At 36.8% G+C, this 27,985-nt stretch overlaps 3 protein-coding genes across 11 annotated transcripts in view; 2 read left to right on the forward strand and 1 right to left on the reverse strand.

Moving 5' to 3' along the window:
* The window catches only part of LOC110829206 (ATP-binding cassette sub-family C member 12), a 48,644-nt gene extending 38,436 nt beyond the window's left edge, over window positions 1-10,208 (forward strand). For 3 of the 4 annotated variants that reach the window (XM_087345133.1, XM_087345134.1, XM_087345135.1), the window contains exons 26-30: window positions 1,373-1,541; window positions 1,871-2,054; window positions 3,347-3,539; window positions 5,652-5,816; window positions 7,358-10,208. In XM_087345133.1, coding sequence (XP_087201259.1) covers window positions 1,373-1,541; window positions 1,871-2,054; window positions 3,347-3,539; window positions 5,652-5,816; window positions 7,358-7,462 — 816 coding nt within the window. In that variant the 3' untranslated portion in view covers window positions 7,463-10,208. Of the gene's footprint in view, window positions 1-1,372; window positions 1,542-1,870; window positions 2,055-3,346; window positions 3,540-5,651; window positions 5,919-7,357 lie in introns of those variants that run through there. The other variant, XM_022062703.2, reaches the window with a different exon arrangement.
* On the reverse strand, window positions 505-17,294 carry LOC110829198 (golgin-45). Of its 4 annotated transcripts, none has more exons than XM_087345152.1 (6): window positions 17,053-17,240; window positions 15,703-16,262; window positions 14,692-14,891; window positions 13,771-13,899; window positions 13,464-13,683; window positions 505-1,727 (listed from the first exon to the last, which is right to left on the reverse strand). In XM_087345152.1, exons 1-6 carry the CDS (start codon window positions 17,072-17,074, stop codon window positions 1,704-1,706), a joined length of 1,155 nt encoding a protein of 384 aa, XP_087201278.1. In that variant the 5' UTR covers window positions 17,075-17,240; the 3' UTR covers window positions 505-1,703. The 4 variants fall into 4 exon arrangements, with proteins under 4 accessions (XP_087201278.1, XP_021918384.1, XP_021918383.2 ...); XM_022062692.2 differs by lacking the exon at window positions 505-1,727 and adding an exon at window positions 11,198-12,015 and having other exon boundaries at window positions 17,217-17,294; XM_022062691.2 differs by lacking the exon at window positions 505-1,727 and adding an exon at window positions 11,198-12,015.
* On the forward strand, window positions 17,290-27,730 carry LOC110837024 (TAF5-like RNA polymerase II p300/CBP-associated factor-associated factor 65 kDa subunit 5L). 3 transcript variants are annotated; one of them, XM_087345144.1, is made up of 12 exons: window positions 17,290-17,465; window positions 19,855-20,012; window positions 20,574-20,825; window positions 21,558-21,648; window positions 22,752-22,865; window positions 23,093-23,226; window positions 23,878-24,045; window positions 25,441-25,590; window positions 25,870-26,017; window positions 26,096-26,264; window positions 26,879-27,062; window positions 27,318-27,730. In XM_087345144.1, exons 1-12 carry the CDS (start codon window positions 17,397-17,399, stop codon window positions 27,424-27,426), a joined length of 1,746 nt encoding a protein of 581 aa, XP_087201270.1. In that variant the 5' UTR covers window positions 17,290-17,396; the 3' UTR covers window positions 27,427-27,730. The 3 variants fall into 3 exon arrangements, with proteins under 3 accessions (XP_087201270.1, XP_087201271.1, XP_087201272.1); XM_087345145.1 differs by lacking the exon at window positions 17,290-17,465 and adding an exon at window positions 17,519-17,637; XM_087345146.1 differs by lacking the exon at window positions 17,290-17,465 and adding an exon at window positions 17,658-18,132.
* The last annotated feature ends 255 nt before the right edge of the window (window positions 27,731-27,985 follow it).

Genomic DNA, 27,985 nt, shown 5'->3' on the forward strand with positions numbered 1-27,985 from the left:
CTTATCCCTTCCCACTGATAATTCAGGGCTCTTTGCCAATCTTCTATCATTCATTATTTAAACATGACCACACCATTTTTCTTTGTACTCGTACATTTTTTCGTTCATTACATGTAATGCTATTATGATTTATTAATTGTTTATTTTATCCTTTCCTCTGTGTCCTTCAGGTCTTATTATCTGTGCGCAGTGATTTTGACACCATTTTGCTGGCTGTGCACCATACAACAACTTTATATCCTTTAGTGCCCATCCATGTCTCTACTCCTTCTTGAGAGTAAAATAATACTCTATGTTGAAGATGTCTGTCTTCTGGGTTGTTGCGCTGTGTAGTCTGGTAAACATCTATCAGACTACACAGCACAACAACCCAGAAGACATAAATCTTCATACTCACCTCTGTGAAAACTTCAAATCTTAATATTCTATGTTGTTTTCCATTTTCCCTGCTTGTTTTAGTAGTGACTTGTTGTAGTAGGGTATTTGAAGTTTACTATTAAGGTGTTCTGTAGGATATCGTACAAGTTTTATTTGAAACTTTCTTCTTTTGACCAGAAATATTATCAAAATTTTGTCTGTTGTAACATACTTAATTTAATATTATTCAATTAGATTTTCAACACATACATTTCCACACACATCATGGACAATTTCTATAGTGTTGACTGTTGTGGGAAGTGTGAAATTTTCTTCAATCCCCAACCCATTTCAAAATGATTCAATGTAAAAAGGATGTCATGCTGTATAGCCATTCCATTGTGTTTTTTATTGATTTCTGTATTTATTTATATGGTGTATTTAATTATGCTATCAGTAACTATGTGTTACTCTTTGTGTCTGCTTTATTCACGGCCCTTTTGTAAATACAACAATTTTTTTGTCTGTAATATGTGCTTATTATATACTGAAGAATGTTTAAAATCTGTTATTGACTGTCTTGGCCTAGAGGTCAGGTTGTGGAGAATTTTTCACATTCTGTTATAAAGTCATAACCTTCACAAATGGTAGCTGTGATTTCTGTTAGCAAAGTATCAAAGCTTTGGATTGGATAACTGAAATTTGATTTTAAGCAAAAGGTTTGAGGCTTTCTCTTTGTACCACAGTTGAAATTCATGTGGAATCTACTCAGACTTATATCAAATGAATACCAGTGGGTTCATAGTGCATGTGTGATAACAACATAAAACTCTTTACCAATTTCCATCTCTTGCTGAAGTTAAGAATGTCGTGACCTCTATTTCCATACTCCCAGTACAGCACGCTGAGATTGTGCTTAGTCATACAATTCAAATGTCTTAATTAACACATAAATTGTTCTTCTGTCATATGTGGTTTTATGCCAGTTTCACCTGATTGGCTGTGTTGTATGCAGGGAATGAGTAGTGAAGAGCAGACCATCAAAGGAAAATATAAAATGTTGCCTGCAGACTGGCCTACAGATGGAAGCATTACATTTCAAGATGTGAAGACAGTGAGTTCTACAAATTCCTCACAAGTTCTTGATGGAATGTCTTTCGAAATTATGGCTGGGCAGAAAATTGGTGAGTTGTGACTTCACTAGATGCAAGAGTAGGCTCCTCAAAATCAAAGCTTTTCCTTCTTTTCCCTTCTTTTCTCTTCTTCCTCTATGTTGTCAGTTTATCAACTTGCTCCTTAGTACAATTTGAGGTTTTCAAGGCAGTGAGTCTGAAGATGGCCATCTTTCAGAGGATACTTTGAAATGAAATCTGTATAGAGAAAACAAATATACAAAATTATATTATTAGTTACTTTGTAACAGTTGAATTACTCTGTTCTCAGCTGTGAGCAGTTTTTCTGATAAATAAGAGGTTGTATGTTTGCTATAACTAGCATTTCTGTCTGCTTTTAGGTGTGCTGGGGCTTCCAGGTTCTGGAAAAAAGCTCCTGGTAGACACTTTGTTCCGCTTGGTAGATGTAACACATGGTAAGATACTGATTGGTGGTACAAATATAACCTGTGTGCCATTGGACAAACTGCGGTCTAGTATAACTATTGTGCCCCAGGACCCTGTGCTGTTTGCTGGCACTATCAGGTAAACTGGAACTTTAAAATTTTAGCTTAAATAGATAAATAATAGTTATAAAAACTTTCTTCCATAAAAATAAGACTGATTTAGAAAGATTGGCAATGATGAGCAACATGATCAAAGTATGTTGACATGTTACATGTTACTTTATCTAACTAACTCTGTGGAGCAGAATCCCAAATTTTCAACTTCCTACATTCAGTAATAACAACATGGTGGATATACAAACTCATGAATTGGAAGAGAAAACTATTGCTAGCCAATATAAGGGTCCTTTTTATTGTGTGTGTTAATAGATTTTCAAAGAATGTGCAACGTTTATGACACAACACATCAGACATTCCAATATTTTAATTTGTCTTTCAGTTTGACAGTGATAACTAATTAAATACTGGAGCTAGGAGTAACATATGCTATGAAGATGGATTATAAATATTAGCATTGATTGTGGAGGTAGCTTATATATATATATATATAGACACATATTGTTTACAAAATATTGTTTATAACTCAACAGTTACAAATATGGTGAAGCTGCTGAAATTCTTGCGGATAAGATGACTGCCTTATGGGTTATAGTGGTGTAGTCTGGTAGAAGCTCACCAACATTTCAGAGATCCTTGCTGCCTCCATCATTGCCCTGATGATGGTGGCAGCAGCGACATCATTCTATTTTATCACTGGATTATAAACTTACATCATCTGCATATAACCTTTACAATATAGAAGGAGAATATACCAATAGGATTTGTTTGCTGGTAGTCTGGCAGGGAAGTATGCCTTATGAGTTCTGCATGGAACCCCTCTTATATTCTTGTGGTGACTTGATGTGGGTAAATATGCAAATAAATTTGATTTTGAAGTCTCTTATATTATTATTCCATGCTAATTTGTTATAGATTTATGATATTTTACATAAAATTATTATATCACACTATTAGGGCATGTCAGGAGTACTTGTATGGATGGTAAACTTGTTTATGGGCATACACACACAAAAGAAACTAAGTAATATGAAGCTTGGAATCAGGCTTAAGATGTAGGTTTAAATGGGAGGCAGCTAAATCTCATGAATTAAGATGTGTCTTGCAACATCATGGAGTTACAACTTAAAAGTGCAAAAGTTAATTGTTATGTTGTAAACAAATAACATTGTCTTATGTTTTACCATTTTAATATTGTATAAATAAAGTATATTTTTTTAATACAGCCAAGAATGTATGTCATGCTTTCTGAAGTGTTAAAATGTGGGTGGTTTGTGATAATTCGTGTAAAATGTTTGTAACTTGTTTTGACAGACTGAACATAGATCCACACATGATGTACCATGACTCTGAACTGTGGGAGAGCTTGCAGAAAGTGAATTTGCAGGAGTGCATTGAAAGACTACCTCAACAGCTTAACACTCTTATAGATCGAAATGGTGACAAGTTGTCGGTCAGAGAGCGACAGATGCTGTACCTTGCCAGGGCCTGCCTCAGGGACACGAAGGTGACAGTAGAGCATATTTAACATGTTCGTTATGTGCTCACTCTCTGAACCTGAACTGTGATACTTGATGGGGGGAAAATAAATGATTCTAAGTTCTTTTCTTCATTGTCAGTGTATGACTACTCAACATGCTTAGTCAAAGAATCAGATTGTAGAAAACCGGGAACATAAAATTAGCAATTTTTATGATGAGCCAGCATGTCCAAAGTTTTGGGATTAGAGTCTATGAATTATGTTAAACAATTTCTGTGCTTTCTAACAATTCAGGATGAAAAGTTACTTCCTTTCAGGGAAGCCAGGCACATGTATTGATGTATATAGTTTTCTGTTCTTATAGATAGGTACTTGTACATGATGTCCATCAAACCAAGGGCAATTGAGTATCATTAGAACATAATCCATTCAACAGACCTTGAAAATATATTAGTTAACTTAAGTAGCATAATAATTAGAGAAAAACAGACTTTTAATTGTTTTTTTATTTTATTGCTAGAGAAATTTTTTAATGAAAGAAATTAGTGTATCAAAAAGTTCTCAAGTGTATTGAAAGGAAGAGACAAATGTGATTTAATTCACATATCCTCTTTTAACTTAGTATGGAATGCAATTCAAAAGTACCAAGAATAAATTCATATCAGAAAAATTGTCGGGATGTGGTTGTGATGAACATGTCCTGGCATTTTGCTACATACTCAGGTATGTTTATTACTCATACCATTGCTTTGGTCATTCATAATCACCATTTAAATGTAGAGTGTTTCTGTCAAATTCAAACTTAAAAGTGTTCTCCAAGAGCAAAGGTATTTAACATTGTGCACATATTACGAAGGTAAGTAAGGTAAAGCGTCCCGCCATATGCCTATGCAGGTATTTGGGGGGAGCGGAGTTATAGCTCCTACTCCTTCTTGACCTCGGCAGCAGATGGGGGTGAGTGGTCAGCATCACACCCCGTGATTGTTATGTTATTTGCATCAACTAAAATATATCAGTTGATGCAAATAACATTTGAAGATGCAACAGTGAGCCAAGCATGAGATTTTGGCATTTTCGTCATTTTAAGAGGATCAGTGCTATTTTAATTGAAGGTCTGAAAATGAGGCATCTTCTCTTCATTCCAGAACTGATGACACAACATCAGGAAGAAGACTGGTTGCCTGTGGCCTCTGACTTACTTGAATGTGCACTTACTGATAAAATTCCTAAATAAGTTACAAAATGTACACAAAGCATAATAATTCAGACTTGAGCCGTTATTTTGTCTGTTTCCATCATTAATTTTGCTTACACCCCCGTGTCTCTTTGACCCTGGAATATGCTACCTGTGTTTGACATCACTGTATTTGAAAGAAATGCTAGGGCATCACCCTGGCTCTAATTAGCATGGCTCAGCCACTTTGACTGCCCCACCTCAACTATAGAAATGTGTGGTGTCACTCGCCATTTGTGAGATGTACTGGCTAGAGGAAGCCAGAACACACGACACATTACAGTGGTCTTGTCACAAGTTTTTAAAGAAATAAGACAGCCTTGCCAGCATAAGGTGGCTAATGCTGTGACATTTTCTTGTGTAAAGCACGTTTATATTTAGCATTTGCATTTACATTTTAAAAATGCAAAATATCTGTACCTAATAATCACTTATACAAATAACTGCAGTGTTCATATATCTTGAAAACTTTTTTTTTGTTGCAACATGATATCTGAATAGATTATAAAAAATATGGACAATTTAACAAAAAGAGGCACATAAAGCAAGAACTAGAATAATTAAATCCATCCATTTAGGAGTAATGCTGTCCATTTAAATGTTCCCCAAAGGTAATGTAAATTCAACTGAAACCAGTCTGTTTCAAGGGTTAAGCCATTCAGTTGGTTCTGCATAGATCATAATGTGCATCTAATCTCTCATTCCAGGAACTTGCAGTTGAATAAGACAGCATACAGTACGATCAGTACCAACATTTCAGAGGTGCTTTCCTCTGAAACATTGGTATCCTTGTACTAGTCCACATTGCATCACAGCCCAGAAGACCATCATTGACAGAACTGCACCATTAAGCATCACATTCCATCCATTTTCAGGCCATATATTGAGTTAATTTGTGTTGACAGGTGCTTGTGCTGGAGGAGCCACTGGCCACGGCTGAGGATGAGGTAGATGCGATGCTGAACCGTGTGGCATGGGACTTGTTCCCCAGTGCCACTGTACTCACTATAGCTCACAACATGAAATATGTTGTAAATTGTGACAAAATTATGGTTGTGGATAGAGGCAAGGTACGTGTCAGGACCAACAGAACTAATCATATTATTAACACAATTTAAGGTCTGTTCTGAAAGATCAGTCACTAATCCTAATAAACTGAGAAAAGTATATGATTTATTCGGTGGTTTATTTGTGGGTTATTTAAGCATATTATATCAACAGCACATTAACTAAATATAGGATATAAGGGCACTAATGACAAGCGACTGGGAACAATTAAGGAGGCAGTGGCCATGATGTGCTTTAAAGTATTGCACCTGCATTGGCATGGGGGTGAGGTTTGAGGACAATCATAAAAACCTGTTAGGATAGAGGGTGTCTGAGCCAAGATTGCTTTTACTTGCCCTGTTTTAAACCTCATGTAATACGGTATTTATCCGAAAGTAAGATAACTTTGAATCTAAGATGACCCATTCACTAAGAAGTATGTTTGCACTTAATATGTTGTATTATGTGTTAGTTTCATACTACATATTAGTACAACAAAACGCGAAAAATAAGATGCTTTACATTACATTTATTAATTGTTTCCTTCATTGTGATCATGAAGTATCTATCTAGTCTTTATCCAGTTTTATCAATTGGTCTCACTGTCTTCACAATTTCCAATTTTACCACCCCACATTTGCCATTTCATCACTTTCACCACCAGTTTCCTGAACTTCCTCCTCATCCTCCCATAAAATATCCTCCTCCTTTCTAGCCATTGCATTCGAAGTACAGCATTGTTTAAATCCTCTGACTGTCACTTCTGAGCTGATCTGTTGCCATTATATTTTGATCTACTTCTGCAGCAGTGTTATACCAGGCTTCTTTATTTTTTCAGTAGGTGTCAGAATATGTTTCCTTGCCAAGAGCCATTCAGAATAAGTTGTTTAATATAATCCTCGAATGGTTTATACACTTCAGCAATTAGAAACTGTAGTTGAGATGTCATCCCTCCAGACATGACCAAGAGGAAAGTATTCATTGCATAAATCACTGGTGTGAAATTGCTTATAAAAGCATCTAGCACAAGCAGCTGGCATCTGTTCCTTTGGAAAAGTCTTCTGATTAAGTATGGTGGTAGTTTCATGCCATCTGCCAACACTGTCAACATTACGGTCATTCACATCTCATCATTGCCTGATGTTTTTATAAGGACAGATCCAAGAATAGAAAACCATCTTGCATGTGTTTCATATCTAAAATGCACCAAGGGAAATTCAAAGACGGAGTGATAAACCAAGAAGTTTACCCATCGCAGGTTTTCACTCAAGCATTTTGTTTCTTCATGTACTGTTAAAAAGTAGCATCAACTATAAAAATGTACGATCTTCCTCCCATTAAGTCGTAAAACATTGAAGAATATCTATATATATTTTGCAAGAAAATCCAAGATGACCCCTTCATTTTCAAATCTGAAAATTAGGGAAAAAAATCTCATCTTCCTTTCCAGTAAATATGGTATTTATTTCTAGCAGCCATTAATGTAATTCAATTTCGTCATGACTGAAAGCCTAACACACTGATGCATTTATTTTCAATGTTATTTTCTCTGATTATAATGCAGGTGGTGGAATGTGACACACCAGTTAAACTGTATTATAACCAACATTCGCACTTCTCACGAATGATAAGTGCATCTATGGGCTGTCAATTTGAGACAGAGCTCTGAAGACATGGACCAGTATCACAGTGTGGTTCCTAAGTAGCTGTTATGACACAACTAACAATTTGAATGTAGTCTGTAGTGATATTCCTAACCAGTGTGAGTGAGTGTAGAGAGTATTAATTGTATTAATTTATGTTTCCAACCCTTTGCATGCTGTAAAGTTGATATCTCATTTGCTGTGGGCAGGTGACAAGTTTAAGAATGTCAGTAGAAATATATCTGTCTCTGATGAAAGGTAAATTAAGCTAAGCATGAAAAGGGTGAAGTGACTATTTGTCATTATTCTCATCACTTCGCAATACAGAGGACAAGGCAGTGTGTGCCTCCCTGCTGTGATAAGTTAGTAGGTAGCAATGAAGTAAGCATGTAATTCTCCATTTCTGAGAACTGTGGAAAACTGTGCCACAAGGTTCTCATACTATATCACTCTATAAACCCCCTTTACTGTGCCTTTTTGTCCTTCAGTACACTAACCAGAGCTGCCGCAACCCATCACACATCCAAAGCTCTGTATTGCGTTTCACAATATTCCCCTTCTGAAAACAGATAATGCTACTGCAGTTGTACACCTCAACTATGTATGTAAATGGAACAGAACACTTCAAATGAAAGATGGCTGTCTTCTGGCGATCACCCTGATGATGGAGGCAGCAAGGTCCTCTGAAACATCAGTAAACTTCTACCAGACTACATGGCGCAGCAACCCAGAAGACAGCCATCTTCAGACTCACTGCCATGAAAACCTCAAATCCTACAGACTTCAAACTACATTTTTAAAGTTTTGACATGATCAACTGGCCGTGACTATTTTATCACATTTTGCATAACACCAAAGGATTTGTAGCCCTTAATTTGGGAAGTATTAAGTCATAGATTGAAGGAGTGATCAATCTGAAGTGTTAGCATTCAATAAATCTAGAAACAGTTTATTTCTAAACAAAAATTAAGACTTTTGGTGCCTGATAGTGGAACAAGGTCTGGAACTCAGACCATTGTTCAGACAGAAATTAATGAAGGGCAAGTCCTCTAGCATGAATACATTAAGCACAGGTAAAGCACCCAATACTCATTGTCAGTGTAATACCACAAGTTGAATGGTGTTAACAATGGAAAATCATGACCAGTTTTCATGTAGGAAGGATGGGTCAACATTCTTCATGCACTTTCTTTATTTGTGTGATGGAAGACTTTTCCATGGACAAACTCATGCATGTCATGTTTATCTGCATTTGGTCTCCTCTGTCTAACAGTGTCAAGCCAAAAATATACTCCCATGCATTTTTATGGAATGGTGTTTAACCCTGGGGTAAACTTTACTTCCTTCTTCTTCTTCTATGGCTCTCGGGTCCATGGCCTCCTCAATTCTCCTCTTCCATTTGGTCCTATCCTCCTGTCCGAGGCTTTGATTGAGGTTTCGAAACATCTTCCTTTTTACGGTGCAAGGTTGTTAGCCTTGCGACCAACCCCCAACCTGGAGGACCAGGGTACCTGTCTTAGTCTGACCTCTCCCCCTCAACCAATCTGACTAGGGAGGCCCTACCAGTAGCTATGCTACCACCAGCATAGCTCTTGGGATCACTGAGGTACTCAGGCCCCACCGCCATGACAAGGTGCAGGTACCATTAATTACTTCCTTACATGATACAAAATTATCTTGGCCTTAACTTAGTAAATGAATAACACAAGAGAGTAATACTTTATGAAAATTTTGACCCATAGCAGCAGTAATAATTTGTCCTTGCTTCTAGCACTGACTTGGTACAGGATATTTTATTAGAGGGATATTAAAATTCTTACAGTTGTTACAAGATAATTTACAGTCTGGAAAAATGCTTCATGGTGATAAATAGGTCAGTTACTAAAAATAAAGTAAAGTTTGTCCCGCTACGTGCCATATAGGCGCTTGGGGTGAGTGGAGGTATAGCTCCTCTCTTTCTTGACCTCGGCACTAGATGGGGGGTGAGTGGTCAGTATCACGCCCCGGCCGGCTTTACCCCCGGGAAAGGACCCCGGTACCCATTGTAGAGGAGGCTGGGTGGGCCCCAGAGCCCAGTTATTGCTTTTTGTAAAAAAATGTCTTTCATTGGAAGTGGATGACACTAGACTGAAGATACCAACACAAATGTAATTTTTCCTTGCCTGTTCAGTGGATTATCTGTTAGTATGGAGGAAATTCATGGCAATGCATACAATTAACATTTAGTCACTGATTTATTATTTTGGAAGTTAGCGAGATTAGATTTATGCTATTAACATAAAGATTTGGGTTAGAATAAAGAACTGGCCCTGTGCGAAAGAGAAGAATGTAACTATTGCATCACTTGTTCTTACTTTGTAGGTACTACTTCTTGTCCTCAGATTTGGAGAGAAAGTGATTTTTGTCATATTTTCCCTTTTATTTTTAAACAACTTTTTTTATCAGCTCCAGAGGTACACAGACCAAGTGCTGATACATTCATCCGCCACCTTATATTATGACACTGCCAGCAGCTGCAGGTGAGGCACATAAATTGCAGTTGGTCATTCACTTGTTATGTTTGTATATTTGATGCCATTGGTTTGGGTTGAGTGGGAAATCCCCAAATGCTTTAACCCTCCTGACTTGTATTATAGTTAGTAAAGAATAAGAAATAATATGAGTACAGGACAAAACTAATGTTTCAATATCATTTGAAATATATTTATAAACAACTTTGTGATGTACAATTAATGAGCATTATTAAATAAAAGAGATGAAGTTGCAGATTAATTATTAAATGATGATAAAAGCCAACCAGTTTTAAAACGTGAGAAACGAGGAAGTTCTCACTGTGGTGTTTGTCATTGTCTTCACACATGTCAAGTTGAAGTTCCAGCATTATGTCATTGTCTCTAAGACTCCTTCATATTTTTAATTGGTCTTTCCTTTCTCTCCTAGTCAAATATTAATATTGTAAATGGCTGCCATCTGGGATGTTGCACTGTGTAGTCTGGTAGTAGTTTATCGATATGTCAGATGTGCTTTCTGCCACCTTCATCATAGTCTTGATGATGGAGGTAGCAAGCGCCTTCAAAATGTCAGTAAACATATAACAGAATCCACGTGCATGATATGACAGTAGTAGCAGTTTTCTGCAGACTGAGGAATGATAAAGGCCTGTGATACTACAACCCCTGTGTGATGGTTTTAGAACCTTCTAAGGCCACATAATTTATTTCTCCAGTCCCAAACAAAAATTATTCTTACTTGTATGTAAGAGAGTTGAATTACATTTAAATGTTACCAAAATAAGGGAAGGTAGTTTTTCTATAAAGCATTAAAAGCCAGGACTATTAAAAGTCAGATTATCTGGAATGCTCTGACTTACAAGTCTGTGTTCACATTACAATAGTAAATTCATTCAAAAGTTGCTTAAATAATTTTAAAACAATATTCTGATCTTACTTTGAAGGCAGAACGTGGATTAAAAGTGTTTGAAAACAAGATGCTCAGGAAGATATTTGGAACTTGGAAGGGATGAAATGAGTGGGGAATTTAGAATATTGCATAACGAGGAGCTGCGTGAATTGTACAGGTCACCTAGCATAGTGAGGGTAGCGAAATTTAGGAGGCTCAGATGGGCTGGACATGTAGCATGCATGGGCCAAGGAGCATGCATGCATGGGGGGGAGTACACACTCCACTAACCAGACGTTAGTTTCATTCCATTACCTAGTTTATACTGCCAGTCGCCATAAAGCCAGAGCAGCTGAAATGGATATTTTTATAGGCATTAGTATTTTATTAAAGAGCTAAGGTATAGAAAATTACAACTGAGAATAGGTCACTGGCACTAGTACAAACTATTATTCACAGAATAATGCAGTCAAGAAGGCACTATGTCTGAACAGTGGAACATACATCCAGTTTTCAATTTCTGTGGTTCCAGCCTGAGGATTATAGTGTTATATTTCCCCAATTTACTTAACTGTCCCACAGATTTACTGTGTTAACCTTGTTTTTACAGTTCAGAATAATGTGATGGCTGAACATAACACAAAATGAATAATGCAGTGTGTGGTCTTAACAACACATGATGGTGTAACACGGGTCACCAACCTTTTTTCGATGAGGGCAACCATAAAGAGATTTCAATCCAAAACAAGTGTCATGCTTTTATATGCATGCTCGCGCACAACACACACACAACTGGTGTACATTTAAAAACAATTTTTTATGATTAAGAGGCCATTATTATATTATGAAACATTTGTCCATATTTCTAACTCTAACAAAAATACAAGAAACCATACAGAATTAGCACTGATTGGACTCCCCCCTCCCTCAGTTACACAGGTACTCAAAAACACCAAGGAGCCCATGACATATGGTTCATGACCTCTGGAAGAAACCCTGATGACAATGTCAAATGGGAGGCTGAGATAATTCACACAAGCTTAATTTCTCCACTGCAGTGACCACAGCATGCTGGTATTGATGGTCTGACAAGCATATGCCCACTAACAGCCACAGCAGCTCCCATGACAGCACTGCATGCTGCATCAGACAGCAAGAGAGGCATTGGGTTTGCCAGCAGCTGCAAAGATATAACACAGGTAAGAAATGTCAGAAAAATGCATCCACTATTCTCAGGGTGCGCATGGTCTCTGTGCCTCTGCTGTCTCCTGTCACAGTCAAAACCCCCCCAACACAACTTTCTGTATGTTCAAAGCCAATAACAGAAAATACTAAATAGCATCTTGCACAGAAGTGTTATGTCGTTATATTAGTTCTATGTACAGTAGAATGACCATTTGTTCTTAAATTATGGTTTTCCTTCATGCAGGGCTCAATTTAAATGTTCCCAACTTATTTTCTGTGTCAAAATTCCTTTACATAACATTTTCCTCAGTTTAGCCCTTGAGCCCATTGACCCCCAGAAAGGCCTTAAGCATGATTTCACTTCACAAAGAATATCTAATGGAGAGATCAGATCCACCTGTCTGCAACAGCAAAGGGCAGGATGTGTAGTATAAAGCTCTTGCCCATTTAAATTCCAAAGTATATAATCTTTGTGATGTGCACACCTACATAACAATAAAATCTAGGGAAATTAAAAAAATCTCAACATAAAATATAGGCCTCATTCATTAACATTTACAACTTTTACTTGAAACATTTTTTTAGGTATGCTGTATCTTTAAAAACAAACAAAATAATATAGGTCAACTATCATCTTCTGATTGTGACACTGTATAGTACTGCAGATGATCAGCTGTGTTTCAGAGGAACGTGCTGCCTACATCATCACAGTTCTGGTTCAACCACCTATGAGATTACAATAGCATCACAACCCAAAAACCACAACAGGCATCTTCACCACCATGAAAATCTCAAACCTAAAAATAACACATTACTCTAACCCAAATTAGCTTTGTCAGTAAGACTGTACTCAATCTACGTAACAAATTTCTGTCACAAGAGTTAGGAATAATATGGATGAGGTGAATGAAATGGAATTAAACTGTATCTGAAATAAAAGACGAGAAATGCTATTTTGCAAAAAAATACATTTGGAAAGCATGTTTACTGCGTCAGAGTATGACTTTTGGATCTGCAATTGATTTGACTTTCAGCCCATTAATTAATTTTTTAAAGAAGGGGGATAAAATTTTGCATGGAGGGGACTGGTGGTGTTGGCAGTGGTTGCACTAGTAAGTTGTAATAGGGCAAATGTAAGTTTCATTCAAATGGTATGGACCAACCCTTTACTTTACATGAGGACATCCTTCTTGTATTTAATTAAATATATACCAATTAAAGAAGTGTTATGAGTAAAAGTATGGTACATACTTTGTGCAAGAACATACCATTTTTTATGATGAGCCATTTTAAGATATTTTATAAACTTCACTTTTCCTGAAAAGGAATCTTATCACAGCAACAGGAGGATAAAGGGGTACATAATGAAACAAAATTCAGAGACTAAAGCAATTCAAAATGCTCTGTTCTGCTGACGGTATTTTTGGGTTACAGTCCACTTACACTCTCTGCTGTTTTCTCAGCGCAAGTGGACATATCCAACCCAGTGAAGTCTGGTTCTGCCCTGGTCTGCCTACTGCTGCTACCTAGGAGGATGTGCCGCAGAGTGTCACTCAGGCGGGTGATGCCTGCTGCAAGGTCCAGAATATTGGTTGAGGCCACGTCAGGTCTACGGGTAATGCTGTATGTGTGGTCAAAATTCTCTCGCAGGACGCTCAGATTTCTGTGGGCAGTGCATCATCAGGATGTCTGTGTGCCCATCATTACAGATATAACAGGGAATTTTAATCGATGCTAGAAAATTGCATACCTGTACGTATTGAGAAGAAACTCCCGGGCCTTGCCTCGCTCCTCCAGAACTCTCTTCAGTGCTTCCTGCAGGTCGGTAGCTCGCTGGCTCAGAGCTGCCTTCCAGCGTGCTAGTTCCTCCACCATCAAACTTTATGCAGAATATGAATGAGTCTCTTGGGTTATAACAACATAATATTGACGAAAGACTCTTGGGTCACAAGCCGCGTCAGGTGGCTTGTAACCTGAGAGTCTTTCATCAACGTCAGTCACCGCAAAAACTTCACTTTATATAACATAATATTGAAATGGAAGAAACTGGCAATGTTATGGTGATTTATTCTAGAAGATCGAGAATAAACAGGGCATGTTGAATGAAAAGCAAATGTATGCTGTTATGTTGCAGACGCAGACATTTTTTCAAGTGGACTCTCAGTTGGAATTATTTTTCCATGCATTTTATTAAATATTCACTGCACTGATAAATGTTTCATTAATGACATATATATTTTACACTATGATTAAATATTTTGTACAGACAGCCATTTTGTAGGAAACTTTTAGATTTGTAAAATGGGTTAAATGTTTTTGTCAGCCTTTTTCCTCAATATGCTTTCATTTTATGCAATTTGTGCAGTGTAACAAAAATCAGGCAAAGAATGAGGTGAAATAATCTGGAGAGGAAAATGGGAATAGTTTGGAGACAAACACCTGAAAATGGTTTTCACGACTAATCTTCTGGACTTCGTCCAGCATTACATTTTCTTTATGACTACATTTCAAACATTGCCTCTGTTGCCTTCAATAGGCACAGTCAGTTTCCAAACTTCAGAGGCTAATAGAGTGGGATAATGGATGAAGTCATAAGCCTTTTAAAAACTCAACATTAAGAAAGGTTTTTGGAAAGAAAAGCTCCTTCAAAGTAAAATTGCAAAATACTCACCTGCTGGCAAGAAACTTGCTTCTCCAAACCTCGCACTGCCCTGCCAACCACTCAGTCTGCTCTTGGTGTGTTGAAAGTCGCTGCGCTGAGTTAAGTAAGGCGCGTGCCAGCTGCAGTTTGTCTTCTGTCAGCACGTGGACCCTTGTCTCGAGATCTTCCCCCATTGCAGCCACCAGCAGATTCTTGAGCTCCCCATTCACCTGTCAAGGCATTGGAGTAAATTCCAGTGGCAAGAGCCATTTTGTTTAAATGTTATTATGGAAAAAACACAACATGCTTTACTCCAAGAAATAATTTTTTTTCCTTTTATCAGACCCATCCGAATGGAACGTGTAAAGTAATGCTCTATGTTTATGTTTACATCCCACTTTGCAACAAATTTAGACATAAATTTCCACCTTTTATGTTAAGCAACATGATAACCAATTGATAAAAATATTGCCTTTCCAGTCTGGTGATGCTATTTATACTTCCACATGTGTGAGTCTGTGCATGTGTTCATAAAAATGAAGATTATGAATGTGTTTACAGATTTTATATGTTGAAAGGTACCACCAACAAGACCACATGGACCTCTGAAGTTATGTCTATGAAGAAGGGGGCCTTTCCTGTATTTGACCTTGTCCTGTTTGTGTAGACTACAAATATCTTTGTGGTGACAGGAATCTTTTAGATAATTTTTTCTAACTTTAAAATACTGGATGTCCATTATAGTGGAAACTATAAATAGGTAAATAGCCAGCTTATTACCTACATTCACATTGTGGCATATGAAGGGTAATTCGTTGTTCACAAAAATGAAAGATTATGAAAAAGTGAATGATTTGATGGACAGGAGGCTAGAAGTGGCCAAGGCCTACTTTAAGGTACCATCCTGACACTCATCCTCAACATATGAGTAAAATCATGACACAGATTGCATATACTGTGTTTAAGACTCAGAATTAGGTATTTTCCAAACAAACGTAAACATAACAGATGTTATGACCTTTGTTCTTTCTTGTAATTTACCTGAGCCTGGAACTTTAACTGACTTTCCAACTGACCATTTTCTTCTTTCAGGGTTTTAATCTCATCCTCCATTGCTTTCCTCTCTTCCAATGCAATGTTAATCTGTCCCTCATTTGCAGTCTCTCTGTTATTCTCATGATCTGTTGTGCCCTCATGAACACCTGGCACATTAGTAACTACAATTTTTAGATCTATGGACTTCTGAGAAGTTTTCCTCTCCCCTGTCTTTCCCTTCTTTTCATATGGAATTATGGGTTTTACTGCAGCTTTGTACGGTTCATACGGAACAAACTTGGGTTCCTTCCCCTTTAGGTTTCCCAAGATAACCTTGTCTTTCTTGGTGTGTGTCACAGTCTTTGGAACCAGATTGACTATCTTCCCAGTAATAACTGGAGGAGTAGCGGTAAAGTGTTTGAAGTCTGGAGGTCGGTAGATCAGCCGGTCTCCCAGACTATTTTTATCTCGTTTCACATGTACAGCATCATTCTTAATCTCAGGTTCATTTTCCATTCCATCTCCCTGTGTTCGAATATATGATGGTAATGCTTGTTTGGCACCATCTGTAACAATTCACGTTTTGGTAAATATTCAATTAGATAAACAGAAAAAGTTTATTTTGCCCTTCAATTTGTTTCATTTTATTTTCTGTGTCGTCTGATTCTGACATCCCTATAGTACAAAGTTACCACTACTGAATATGAAATAAATTACATGGGCTATGATAACTGTCATAATGAAACTGGGTAGTTCTTGTAGGCAGTGGGTGGAAGCTGATAAACTGACTGGAACTTGATGTATTTTCTATTTTTCCTATCCTAAGTTTTTATACACTTCAATTCACATATGCAAGAATTCAGAATGTTCAATTATAATCCTTTGCCACCTACACTATAATTTTCAACTTACTTATTTATGAATTCGGTCACCTGTTACTTTAAATACACGCACAGCCATTAAGTACTGATCCAAAAATATTACACAACTACCAAATGCACATTAAACAAATTCTTATCTTACATAGAAATGTATATGTGGCAACTCAAATAAAAGGTAGTTCATGATATTAAATACCTTTATTCAGTATACAAATATTTTTTAATGTTAAACTTTTGGCATGATTCTTACAAGCCAAGCACCACTAATAAAATACAGACTACAATAATACATAACCATATTCTCTATACCTGATCACACCTAGAACAAGATCCTTACCATCCAAAGACAAATTATATCTACTTACGACTCTGGTAATCAGGTATCATGAAATTAATTTAAAACAAAAATATGTGACCGAAAACGTCGAAAGAAATGTAACAAAATGAAAATATAAATTTGAAAGTTTTACGTTACCACTTCCAGAATATTTTAGCATTTCCAGTTTTGTATCAAATTTGCAAAGCAAGAGTTTGAACGTTACGTATGATTAGGTACTGCGCCAAAGGCTAAATGCCAGCATACTCTTACACCCAGAAATTAGAAAAATAGTAGGTCATTAGTAATATGCCATACGTTACCCAGTACCATACAGAGTACATTAAGGTTAATAGATTCAAGCCTACATCGCTTCAAGAATGAATCAGCTGTTTACCCTGACTGTGATTGGTGGATTGTAAGCATTTGTTAAATACAGATGATTTGAAAGTGTGCAAAACGTTTGATCATGTACACAGACTGTGGGAAATAAGTCTGTAAATATGAAAAGTTCCAGAAATGAAGTTGTTAGAGCAACCATTGGCTCATACTTGAAACGACGTAATTATACGGTACGTGAAGTGACTCTGAACTTTCAATTCCTATTGAAATCGAATTAGCGCCAGGAACCTATGTTTTTCGAACATAACCTTAATACTAACTTCATATAACAGTGGTAGGACATGATACTATTGTGGCGTCTCGGAATTTATGCCTACTGAATTTTAATGCATTCTGAACAAGGTAAAACACAAAACAATAGTACCGAGCCGGAAGTGGGATACCAACAACATTTGGCCCGCCCAAATGAGTAGGATTTAACGTATTGTATCAGATGCCTAACCCATGCTGTCAAAGTTAACTAGAAACTACAAACAGTACATTACATTTAGTTAATACATACACAGATAGGATATGGTCACGTATTAACGACTGTTCAATGCATCTTTCCCCTCTGTTATCCGCTGTAGGTTTGACACCAGCCATTATTCTAACACTGCCAGGCATAACATGCTAGTAAAAATATAGAATTGTGTCAGCAGAGAACTCTACCAACAGCGTTGTGTTACTTTTTCTTTTATTGTGTGGGTGCCTTTTAGAAAATGGAAGAAGTTTGTAGTAGGCATACTCGTAATCAGGGGAATTGAGGGGAGTGAAATTAGCATGTGTGTGAAATTCATCAGAATTTAAAGTTACTGGCTGCTGCACTATCAGAACAGAAATAATACAGAATCTCAGGTTTGTATGCTTCACATATGTTAAAATTGCTTGAGACAGAGTCAACTTGAAACTGTTGATGAAGAAATATTTCAGGTTAATGATCTTTAAGTAGAAGACAGTACAAGCAGCAGGTTTATGATGGTAATATAATAATTGTGTTCATGACAAGTACTGATAGAGAATTCACTGAAAATATCAGCCATACAGCAGATGAAACAAAACCCATTATACAGCAAAGTCATTAGCTTCATACTTGAAGATGTTGAAAGAAACCATTTTGCTAGATACTCCAACTGTTATTTTACTTGATTTTTCAATGGTACCATAGAAGGATGCTACTGGGAGGGTGATCAGGCTACTCTACACCATTCTGTAGTCTTAGTATTGCTCATCACAATCAGAAAATGGAATGAATGTAAAATGTGTGAGTTTCTGTGTCATTGGTGACTGTCTTGAGCATACAACAATTACAGTCCTTTCTTTCATAAGCTAGTTTTTGTTGTTTTACTGCACTTAAGGAAGGATATTATTTCAGTGAGGTGCAAGTTTATAGAATAAGAACTGTAAAAGCTTCTTGAACTTACATTATCATGAAGAAGGTTTTCATATAGTTACAGAATGGAATTTCTCTGCTACTACACATGGTAGAAGTCCTTCCAATGAGATTGGCGAAACAGTAAAGTGACTTGTAGCCACACTAGTTTACAACCAACTCAGACAAAGCACCATTTTTACAACAGAATTTTATATAAGTGGGCCAAGAAATTATCGCAGGAATTACATTCTTCTACATAGCACAGAAAGAAATCAAGGCACATGTTCTAGTACTACAGGCTTCAATATTATAAAACTGTCTGTGGTACACAGAATCACAATTAGTTTGTGTCCATTAACACTTCAGAGAGTAAAATGTAACTTTTGTCGTCAGATAAAGATGATATGAGTAAGAAATTGAGAGTCGCAGGTTTAACTGATTTTCCAACGTAGACAAGCAATTTATGTCCCAGAAAGTATGTTGCTGCTGCATATGACAGTGACTACGATACTGAATGTATCGCTGCACATGATGAAGAATGAGATATTAGTGTAAAATTTATGGAGGGAAAAAGATGAGATATTTTTATACTTCCATTGCCACAAAGAGGAGGTAAATGCTGTATTTCCCTTGTTCATATTCTGTGTACAGTGCCAACATCATCATTGTATGGAAGGAGTGAATGATGTTGTAGACTTCAGAGTGCTGTTACAGATATAATTTGCAAGAACATTCTTCAGTTCTTTGAAAAAATTAGATCATGGTTGATCTGTATGTATAGTGGTTGTTAGTTTTAAGTGATTTGATAAGAGTTTTCATAAGCTTTGAAGGATTTAGTCACAATAGGGAACTGAAACAATTGATAAACCTTTACTTCATGGATATCTACTTGCAAATAAAATTCACAAAAATCAGTAATGACATGGTTGACAGCACTGTTCGATCTGACATGGAATGACCCTGCTATGATTTATGTGTTAATGACCTTGATTCTGCAGGGTTAATTGTAGAACAGAATTTATTTCCATTCCATAGATGCTTCATAGTAAGACAATGATGTGGAACATGAAATTCACAGTTACAAATTTTTCTCTTGTGAAGTAATTCAGTTATGCTTTTGATAGCAAGAAGTGTGTGTGTGTGTGTCACTCAATGTCTGTCTGTTTCTTGTGTATTGGTAATTAAAATTGAGTGTTGTGTTCCAGGACACTGAACATTTCCGCAAGTCTGAACTGCAGTTAAGTCAGACAAATCAACAAATGGCTGTCTTTTCAGCTGTTGACAAGGAAGTGACTAGGAATAACACAATAATATTCAGTAACACTAATAATGACACAGTGCAGATTGACCAACAGTTTACAAGGTAAAATTATTTGTAATAATGTTTTATAGTATTTAATTTTAAATATGTGGGAAAATGTTTTCAGACAAATATAACAGATCATAGGAAGAGACATAGACTTAAATAAAATTATTCTCCTTGTCTGCACATCTGCTAGTTTCTGATCAGTGAGCTTGTTAGTTTCTTACTAAGCTGTTATGACTGTCAGATTGTTCATTGTGCAAACAGTTGCAGTGAGACAGTCATTAAATGTTTCTCTGGAAGTCAGTAAACTTAGATTCTATGAGGAAAACTGTAAGTGCAGGAAATTTAATATTCAGATTATAGAAATAGAATATTAAACAAGAAATCTTATACTGAAGAATTTTGAATGAATATTTCATGGTAAGATTAGTACCAAATTTTTTCTTGCTGTTACAATGTCTGGTTAGATTACAACAGTATCTGCAGCCAATTCGCCATACAGCGTTTTATCAGTCGCACCCATCCCCTCAGCCTTGGAAACATGATCAGTGTTTAGCATGTGCCAGGTGAGCACAGAAAATACTTCCAGCTGCCTGAATCTTGTCCAATTTTATTTAGATTAAAGGCGTGGATCAGCGAGATCAAGTCAAAGGACTGTAGGAGTGAGTTATCAGCATTGCTTTGCCCTTTATTCTGCCGCCTGTACCTGGAGATGCTGAGAGGGGGGCATCAGCAGTCTGTAGCCAAGTTTTTCAAGAGACATCAAGGTCTGTTTGCATCAGAAGATCACAGCAGAGAGTTGGTTGAGGAGTTGGCGTGCGTCTACAGTAACCAGGATATTGACTCCAATCCTGCAGTTAAAGCTTTCAGGTAATTGGCACATGAGATACAACATTGTTAGATATTTGTCTGAACAGTCGGTTCTCCAGTGACATGTCTGTTATATTACTGGTTAGTGTAATGAAGTCAAATGATGCTTGAGGTATAACAGTTTAGTTCTTGACGTAAATACAAACCCTGAAATATTTCATTTTATAACTAACTAACTAGATGGCTTACCGAACCCGAAGGTTCATCACCGAATTAACCAAAGCCCTCCACCGGACCCTGTCCTGGGCCAACAAAATCCAGTCTCCTTCAACTCCTTTCTCCCATTGATCCCGTCTGACATTATCCTCCCATCTACGTCTAGGTCTCCCCAGCGGTCTCTTCCCCTCAGGCTTTCCAACCAATACCCGTTGCACACTATGATTTAATATTCAAACACATTATAATGGTAATTATTGTTGCAGTATGCATATTTAATGAACAAGAATTTGCATTTAGCAAGAATTAAATTTAAGTAATTAATGACACTTAAGTGTGGTTAAGTGCCAGTTAACATTTGACTGTGAAATGCAAGAGGACTATATAATTTTATTATGACTACAGTAGAAAGTGCACTGTAAGCATTATGAGAGATAGTAGTGGTTGGATGTGGTAAAGATATGCTAGCCAGAGGAGAATCTTCCATAATCTGATAAGGCCTCTGGCTGTTCTGCTACATGTCTGAATTGTGTAAGAATGTGGAGATGCAACCCTTACCCTTGTCTGTTATTTCAGGTCATGCAAATACTGTTTGCACTTGTCTCCATTGTCCATGAGTGCCCTGCAGAAGTACCTTTCGCAACATGGCCATGTGATTATCCTTCAGGTTTGTGAATATTTTTGTGTATTTTGTGAGAAAAATTTGGGTTTATGAAGGAATGTGTTTTATTATATTTTTGCTGCTTTTAGAGGTTATAAGCCCCTTTTATGGGAAAATCGTATCTAGTTTGCTAATAATTCGATATTATTATTTAATTATATCATATTTATGTAGATATAATTCTTATCAGAATCAACAAAATGTTAACATCAGAACAAGAATGATATGTACGACATCTTGGTGACTTTTATTTTGTATTTGCATCTAGTTGCTGTTTAGTAAGTACATAATTTTTTTAGCAAGTTTCTTGCCCACATATAACCAAACCTAACCTGGAAATAATAGAAATTGATGTAGGATGATGGAATGTTTTATGATTTGGCAATTGTTTAATTAGTAAAGCAGTTTTTTGGCTACAAAATAAATACATATGTTGAAACATCCCCTGTGCTTGTCTCGTTTGTCCCCATTTGACTTTTTCATATTCCTGGAACTGTTTTCGAAAGGGTCTGATTTTGAACCACTTGAAGACAGAGCAGTGTGACAGTGGTACTGGAAGGGCTTCCAGAAAATTGTTTCTAGCATTGTTTCCAAATGTGGCAGAGGTGTTGAGATGTTGAGGTGTTAGAATGCTTGTATAAAGTCAGAAGTCAAATGTTTTGAAGGTGATCACACTTACTGAAACTTAGTGACAGTATTTCTTTGTATTCAGTCACTCCATTTTAAATTGTCAGGTCTAACACATGGACATTATGTTTATTGCTTCGTATACAGACGGACCGTCCATTTGTTGGTGTATTTACAGATAAGTGCAATGATCTGTAAGCCTCTGAAGTCCCTGTGCAGTATCTGAGCACTCCAAGTGTTCATATCTTACATAAGTGATCTAAGAATGTCTTGAACGTTAAAAACAAATTTTGTTCATGTATGTTCAGACACAAAACTGAAAAAAATTCTCGAAGAAGACTGGTATTGTTATGATTAAATGTTACTGATTTATAGATAAAAATACTACAAAATACATGTGTCTCAAAAATAATTTTACTGCTTGCAGAGAATCCATTTTATAATGTAAGGTAGATGTTAGTTTGTATACCGTTGACTTATAGGTGTTGCAGACGTGGTTTGACTTTGAAATTGGAGAAACTGTAAAAATGGAGGGTGAGGAGGAAGAAGAAGAAGTTGATGGCAGTGACACTGTTGTTAGTGGAACCAATGAAAAGGTAAAGTTTCAGTTATGGTATAGAGTATTTTAAACAGTTAATGGATACACTGGTGTCCTGGTAAGCTTCTACCAGGCTATACAGTGCTACAACCCAGAAGACAGCCATCTTGTTAAAATACTGGCGTCACTTTCTGTCATGAATTATGAAAGACGGAATGAAACTGGAAAGTCTGAGGCATACACAGGATGTACACATACACTTTATTAGTTTTTACCTTGTAACAGGTTGGCAGTACTCAGAAACCATCTCATTCAGAAGTCGAGATGCAAGAGTTGCAGGAAGTTATTCGATTGGTGCGGGAAGGGCCACCCTCACCCTGCCCAATGTTGCTATATACTATAATGAACTCGGATAATAAGTGAGTATAACAGATGTTCTGAGATCCGCAAACTTGTTAATTATATTTGGAATAAAGAGTTGTTATACAGAGGAAGGAATCTATAATATTGTATTTATCTATAAAAAGAGTGATAAAACTAGCTGCAGTGAAACCCCCATTTATGTTCCTCAGTTAAAGGATTTTACTAATTTAACATTTAATTTCAATGATCACAAGTCAGCAATCTGAAATTTTATCCAATTATGATATTCCTTAGTTTAATGTTGACATCCATTACTCACCAACAAAACTCAAATGTGGATTTTATTGTATCATAATTATTAACATACGGCAGTGTTATCAGCTTCATATAGGATGTTGTCCAACATTATTTTCTCAAGGTTAACTCATAGATAAAGTCATGGGAGATAATCTTTATGGCTTTTTGGAATCATAGATCAAATACTGATCAGATATTATACATTAATCAGATACTGGAGAAACTTAGAAAATATACGCATACCATAACAATTCTGATATGCTTGTCATAATTTATCCTTTGTGAGTGGCGTCAGTAATGTAAGAGTTGTCTGAAGTCATTGGCCTTCATGTGTGGCTCCAGTCCATAGCGTTGTGGGATTGATGCCGTTGCATCTCATACCTGATAGTGTGTGCATGTTGTGTTCTCAGCGTGGCATGTGGCTATACTTGGGGTGCAGCGGATATACTGGCTGCTGGATTTGGGTCTGAAGTCAGGCTGTGGGGTTTGACCCAGAATAAGGTGTTTAGCACTCCAAACCCCAACATTTCACGGGTGCATCTGGCTTGTGATGTGAGTGGCACACAAGAGTTAAGTGGGTGAGTTTGACTTGCAAATGAAAACTTTGGTTTGTGTTACTAATATCAATTTTGTTTGGACTTTTTCGGTCATCATTATTCTTCCTGAAAAAACCAGTACATTCTGGTAGATGGCTTTACCCCTGAAACGTAGTGGTTTTTGAGGAAGCTTAATATCGACCAAAAAAGTACAAAAGATTTCAATTATTAATTCAACACCATTGTCAGTAACATTTAGAGATGAACATTGGTTTGTGTTGTCTAAGTTACAGAGTATAAACATGAACAGATGAAATAATGAATTTGCTAGTGTAAGCCCATTTAAAATTTAATGGGTTAAAGTTTATAAATATTAAGATACACAGGGGACAGTGATCTTGCACATTATGTTACCAATTTTCATGCAGTAACACTGCATGCACTCTGGTAGTTTAGAATAAAGTTGATAGAACATTGAACACTTCTACAAATAAAATTAAATTTTTATGGAAAAATGCAAACTTTAATAACTGGAACAGTTTTTGTTTCATAATTTTATACTGAATGTCTGAAAATCTATAATTTAATTAAATGGGAACTTTGCTAGTATCACTACTAACTATTCAAAAGTATTTTCCTCTGTGTATTAGTATTCAGGCCACAGCTTCTTGGTAGCATAAACTAAACATTGTTGTATTCTCTGGATGTGGTCTAAATATACACCATTATTTTCTTAATTCATCACACACAATGCAAAAATTACAAAAACTTTTTTTTTTTAGAAAATTCAGATCACTATCTACAGCCAAACATGCAAGACGTTATTTTGGAGCAATGGTATAGGTATTGGTTTGCTTTGAAAGTGGATACATTATTTATGTAAGTGTCATACATTGGTTCAGATTAATGAAAACATAAAAGTAATGTGTAGAAACATTAATAAAACATTATTTACTGAGTGTATGATATTTTAGATATACAATTCATATTGAGTATTAAGATATTGGAGTATTAGAAAAATGAAAAGCACAGGTCAGAATGCTGTACATCTTCATAAAATAATTCATACTGAACTAGAGCATGTACGAGGAGCTTGAATGTGGGCCAGTGGTGTTCTGTGTAATGTGGGTATGCAAAAGAGAAGTGGTATTTTAGCGTAGGGCTGGTTGTTGATTTACTTTGTGGTTCTCACTGAAGCTGATGGGAGAATTGGTGTGAATCATATGCTGGTCAGAATGGCACTGGTTTCCGTATGATTAAATGTAACGAAATGCTTCAGTAAAAAGTAAATATAGACACTCCTACATAGATGCTGCAGAGTATTTACACATTTAGAAAGCAAACATGGAGGTGCCTTCCAACTGTGGTCCCAATTTGTTGAGATCTGATTTTGGTGATAAAATGGGGGACTGAATACTTGTATGCTGTGTTATACAGGCCCGAGCGCAACACAGTCTGTTTGCGAGGTCACAGTGGGAATGTGCAGGACATTGCTCATGTTTCTGATGAACTGTTAGTGTCAGTGGCTCATGATACAACTATGCGTGTATGGAGGATGGATGACTTCTCATGTGTTGCTGTCTATAGGTAAAGTAATATTAATGACATGGTTCTTTTAATTATTTTAATATTCTTATAAAAATAAATTATTTGTGCTAAATGTGAATGTAGTTGAAAGAACATTCTGTACACAGAAAAATGTATAATTTGATTAAAAACATGTTTCATAACTTTCCTACCACTTCTGTGGTTGATTAACCGTTGCAAACATGTGCTGTCGACAGCTTGTATTAAATAGCCAGTTCTCATTCCTGTGATTTTGGATGGTAATGGAACATGTTTGTACAGCTTGGTTTTTTGTTTCAGAGGACACAACTATCCCATCTGGTGTGTAGATGTTAGTACACTGGGGTTGTATTTTGCCACCGGTTCGCATGACCGAACTGCTCGTCTTTGGTCTCTGGATCGCACGTTTCCCTTAAGAATATTTGCTGGCCATAACCAGGATGTTGAGGTACCATATGTTTTGTCTGACAGCCATTACATGTACACCTTGGGCGATGTCTGACTAATCTGAATAACTTGTTGCCAGGCAGTGCAGTTCCACCCAAATAGTTCATACCTTGCAACAGGCTCAACTGACAAGACAGTGCGGCTATGGGCTGTTGCTGATGCTAAGCTGGTGAGGGTGTTCCCAGGTCACAAAGGGGCGGTCCAAGCTTTGTCCTTCAGTCCAGATGGGAAGTACATTGCTTCTGCAGGTAACTGAATGTTATGTTCAGGGGCAGTTGTCATTACATTTGAATTTCTTGATATGTCCCGAACCTTTGAAGCATACAACAATCCTTACTCCCATCTGTAAATGTTATCTTAGTTTTAAATTAACAATTTCAGCAACATTGTCTGGCCATCACGTCTCCTAGGATTTCTGAACACATCAGGGACAGCATGTGGAACCCAACAAAGTATAATCTGCATATTACCCCACCACCTCCACCATCATTATTAATTTTTTATGGACTGTACATTGGAGTTTACGTTCGATTCATTTTAGCGATGTGTTGCAGTAGCATACTGCTATCGTTTAACCTCCCCACAGTTACAAATCTAGCTGGTATCCCCATAGTGTGGGGATTTATGTCCCTTCCATACTTTTTTGAGGTTAAGAGTAGTGAGGAGAAGGGAGGAACATTGTGCATGAGTAAATGATGAATTATGGTATCACATATATCTCAGGATGGTATTTCTTTAAATGGAAACAATTTTGTTAAACGGTTTCTTATGTATAAGACTGTTACCAGCCATGCAGTTGTGTACAAAATTGTTACGTTTTTATTTATTGAAGTTGATTTGATGATGTTGGACATGAATTTAGGAGAAGACAAACGAGTGAGAGTCTGGGACTTGGCAGCAGGGATGATGTTTGTGGAACTGAAGGGACACGCGGACGCTGTTGTCGGACTGTCATGGAGTCGTGACAGCGAGTGTCTAGCTTCGTGTGGCTTGGACAGTACTGTGCGGGTGTGGAACATACGCGCACATTCCAGCAGTGCGTCAAGGTGAGGGGCTTCTCCTGTGCTTAGAAGCCATTGAGCATTTGCCATCAGAGTTACGGTCAAGATTGTGACAGGTGCTTTAGCAAAAGACAAATAGAACATTTTATTGAGATAGTACAAATAAATGTGTTCTTTCTTAAGCCTTCCTCTGAACTTTTATTTAGTAAACATTTCTCTTGTGTTCAGTTCCCATGAAATATCTTATCTGTTTTTGTGTGTTTGTGTGTGTTTATTGACATGTAACGTGGTCTGTTTCAGCGTGAGCCATTCATCTGATGCCATTGCATCGTACACAACAGGATGCAGCAGTCTTCTTTCTGTACAGTATTCTCACTCAAACACGCTTGTCTGTGTAGGAGTCACATAAAGGTGTAAACACTAAACAGGTTACTCTGAATGTATTTGTACGTAAGTAAAAATAATTCAAATTTATTGCTGTGTAACATGGTCTAAAATCTGGGAAATGGAATGTCCTAAGTTTGTTAAGGCTGAGTTATCTTTAACTGTCTGCTGTATTTATTACATGATCATGAAAAGCTGATTTTGCAATTAAATATTAATGATGTTTCAGACATTATGTACAACATATGAATACCCTTGTACTGCCATCAGTTTTTTACTTTAACATGTTGTTGCATATTAGTTTTGGTATTAAAGAATTTTCCATGTTGGTTTGCAGTATAGAATTAAGATTATGCCAATCTGTGCCAAAAATCTTGGGTTTCAGGGAAACTGGACCAAATATGGATTTTTTTCATGCTATGACAAACTGAAATATCTTTAAATGCTGAGAATACAAGGCCCCTGCTGTGGTTAAGAATTCATGTTAGCTGTAGCTCTTCTCTTTTGGTAATCATTATTTTCTCACTGGAAGTTAACAGAGTGAGTTGGTTTGCCCGTGCTTCACTTGTGTGTATGACTCTGTG

The sequence above is a fragment of the Zootermopsis nevadensis genome, unplaced genomic scaffold, assembly GCF_977971745.1.
Source record: "Zootermopsis nevadensis isolate Lab colony 2312 unplaced genomic scaffold, Znev_1.0 Znev_ptg000008l, whole genome shotgun sequence".
Taxonomy (NCBI): domain Eukaryota; kingdom Metazoa; phylum Arthropoda; class Insecta; order Blattodea; family Termopsidae; genus Zootermopsis; species Zootermopsis nevadensis.

What these genes read in the sequence shown, in the direction of transcription:
- LOC110829198 (XM_022062691.2), bottom strand. Translation starts at nt 17,074, where the DNA reads ATGCTAAAATATTCTGGAAGTG. An exon ending in GCTAAAATATTCTGGAAGTG is followed by an intron (nt 16,263 to 17,052) that starts GTAACGTAAAAC and finishes GAATTGTTACAG; the next exon opens with ATGGTGCCAAACAAGCATTA. An exon ending in AGTTAAAGTTCCAGGCTCAG is followed by an intron (nt 14,892 to 15,702) that starts GTAAATTACAAG and finishes ATGCCTTGACAG; the next exon opens with GTGAATGGGGAGCTCAAGAA.
- LOC110837024 (XM_087345144.1), top strand. Translation starts at nt 17,397, where the DNA reads ATGAAAAGTTCCAGAAATGAAGTTGTTAGAGCAACCATTGGCTCATAC. An exon ending in ATAATGAACTCGGATAATAA is followed by an intron (nt 23,227 to 23,877) that starts GTGAGTATAACA and finishes TTGTGTTCTCAG; the next exon opens with CGTGGCATGTGGCTATACTT. An exon ending in CATTCCAGCAGTGCGTCAAG is followed by an intron (nt 27,063 to 27,317) that starts GTGAGGGGCTTC and finishes GGTCTGTTTCAG; the next exon opens with CGTGAGCCATTCATCTGATG.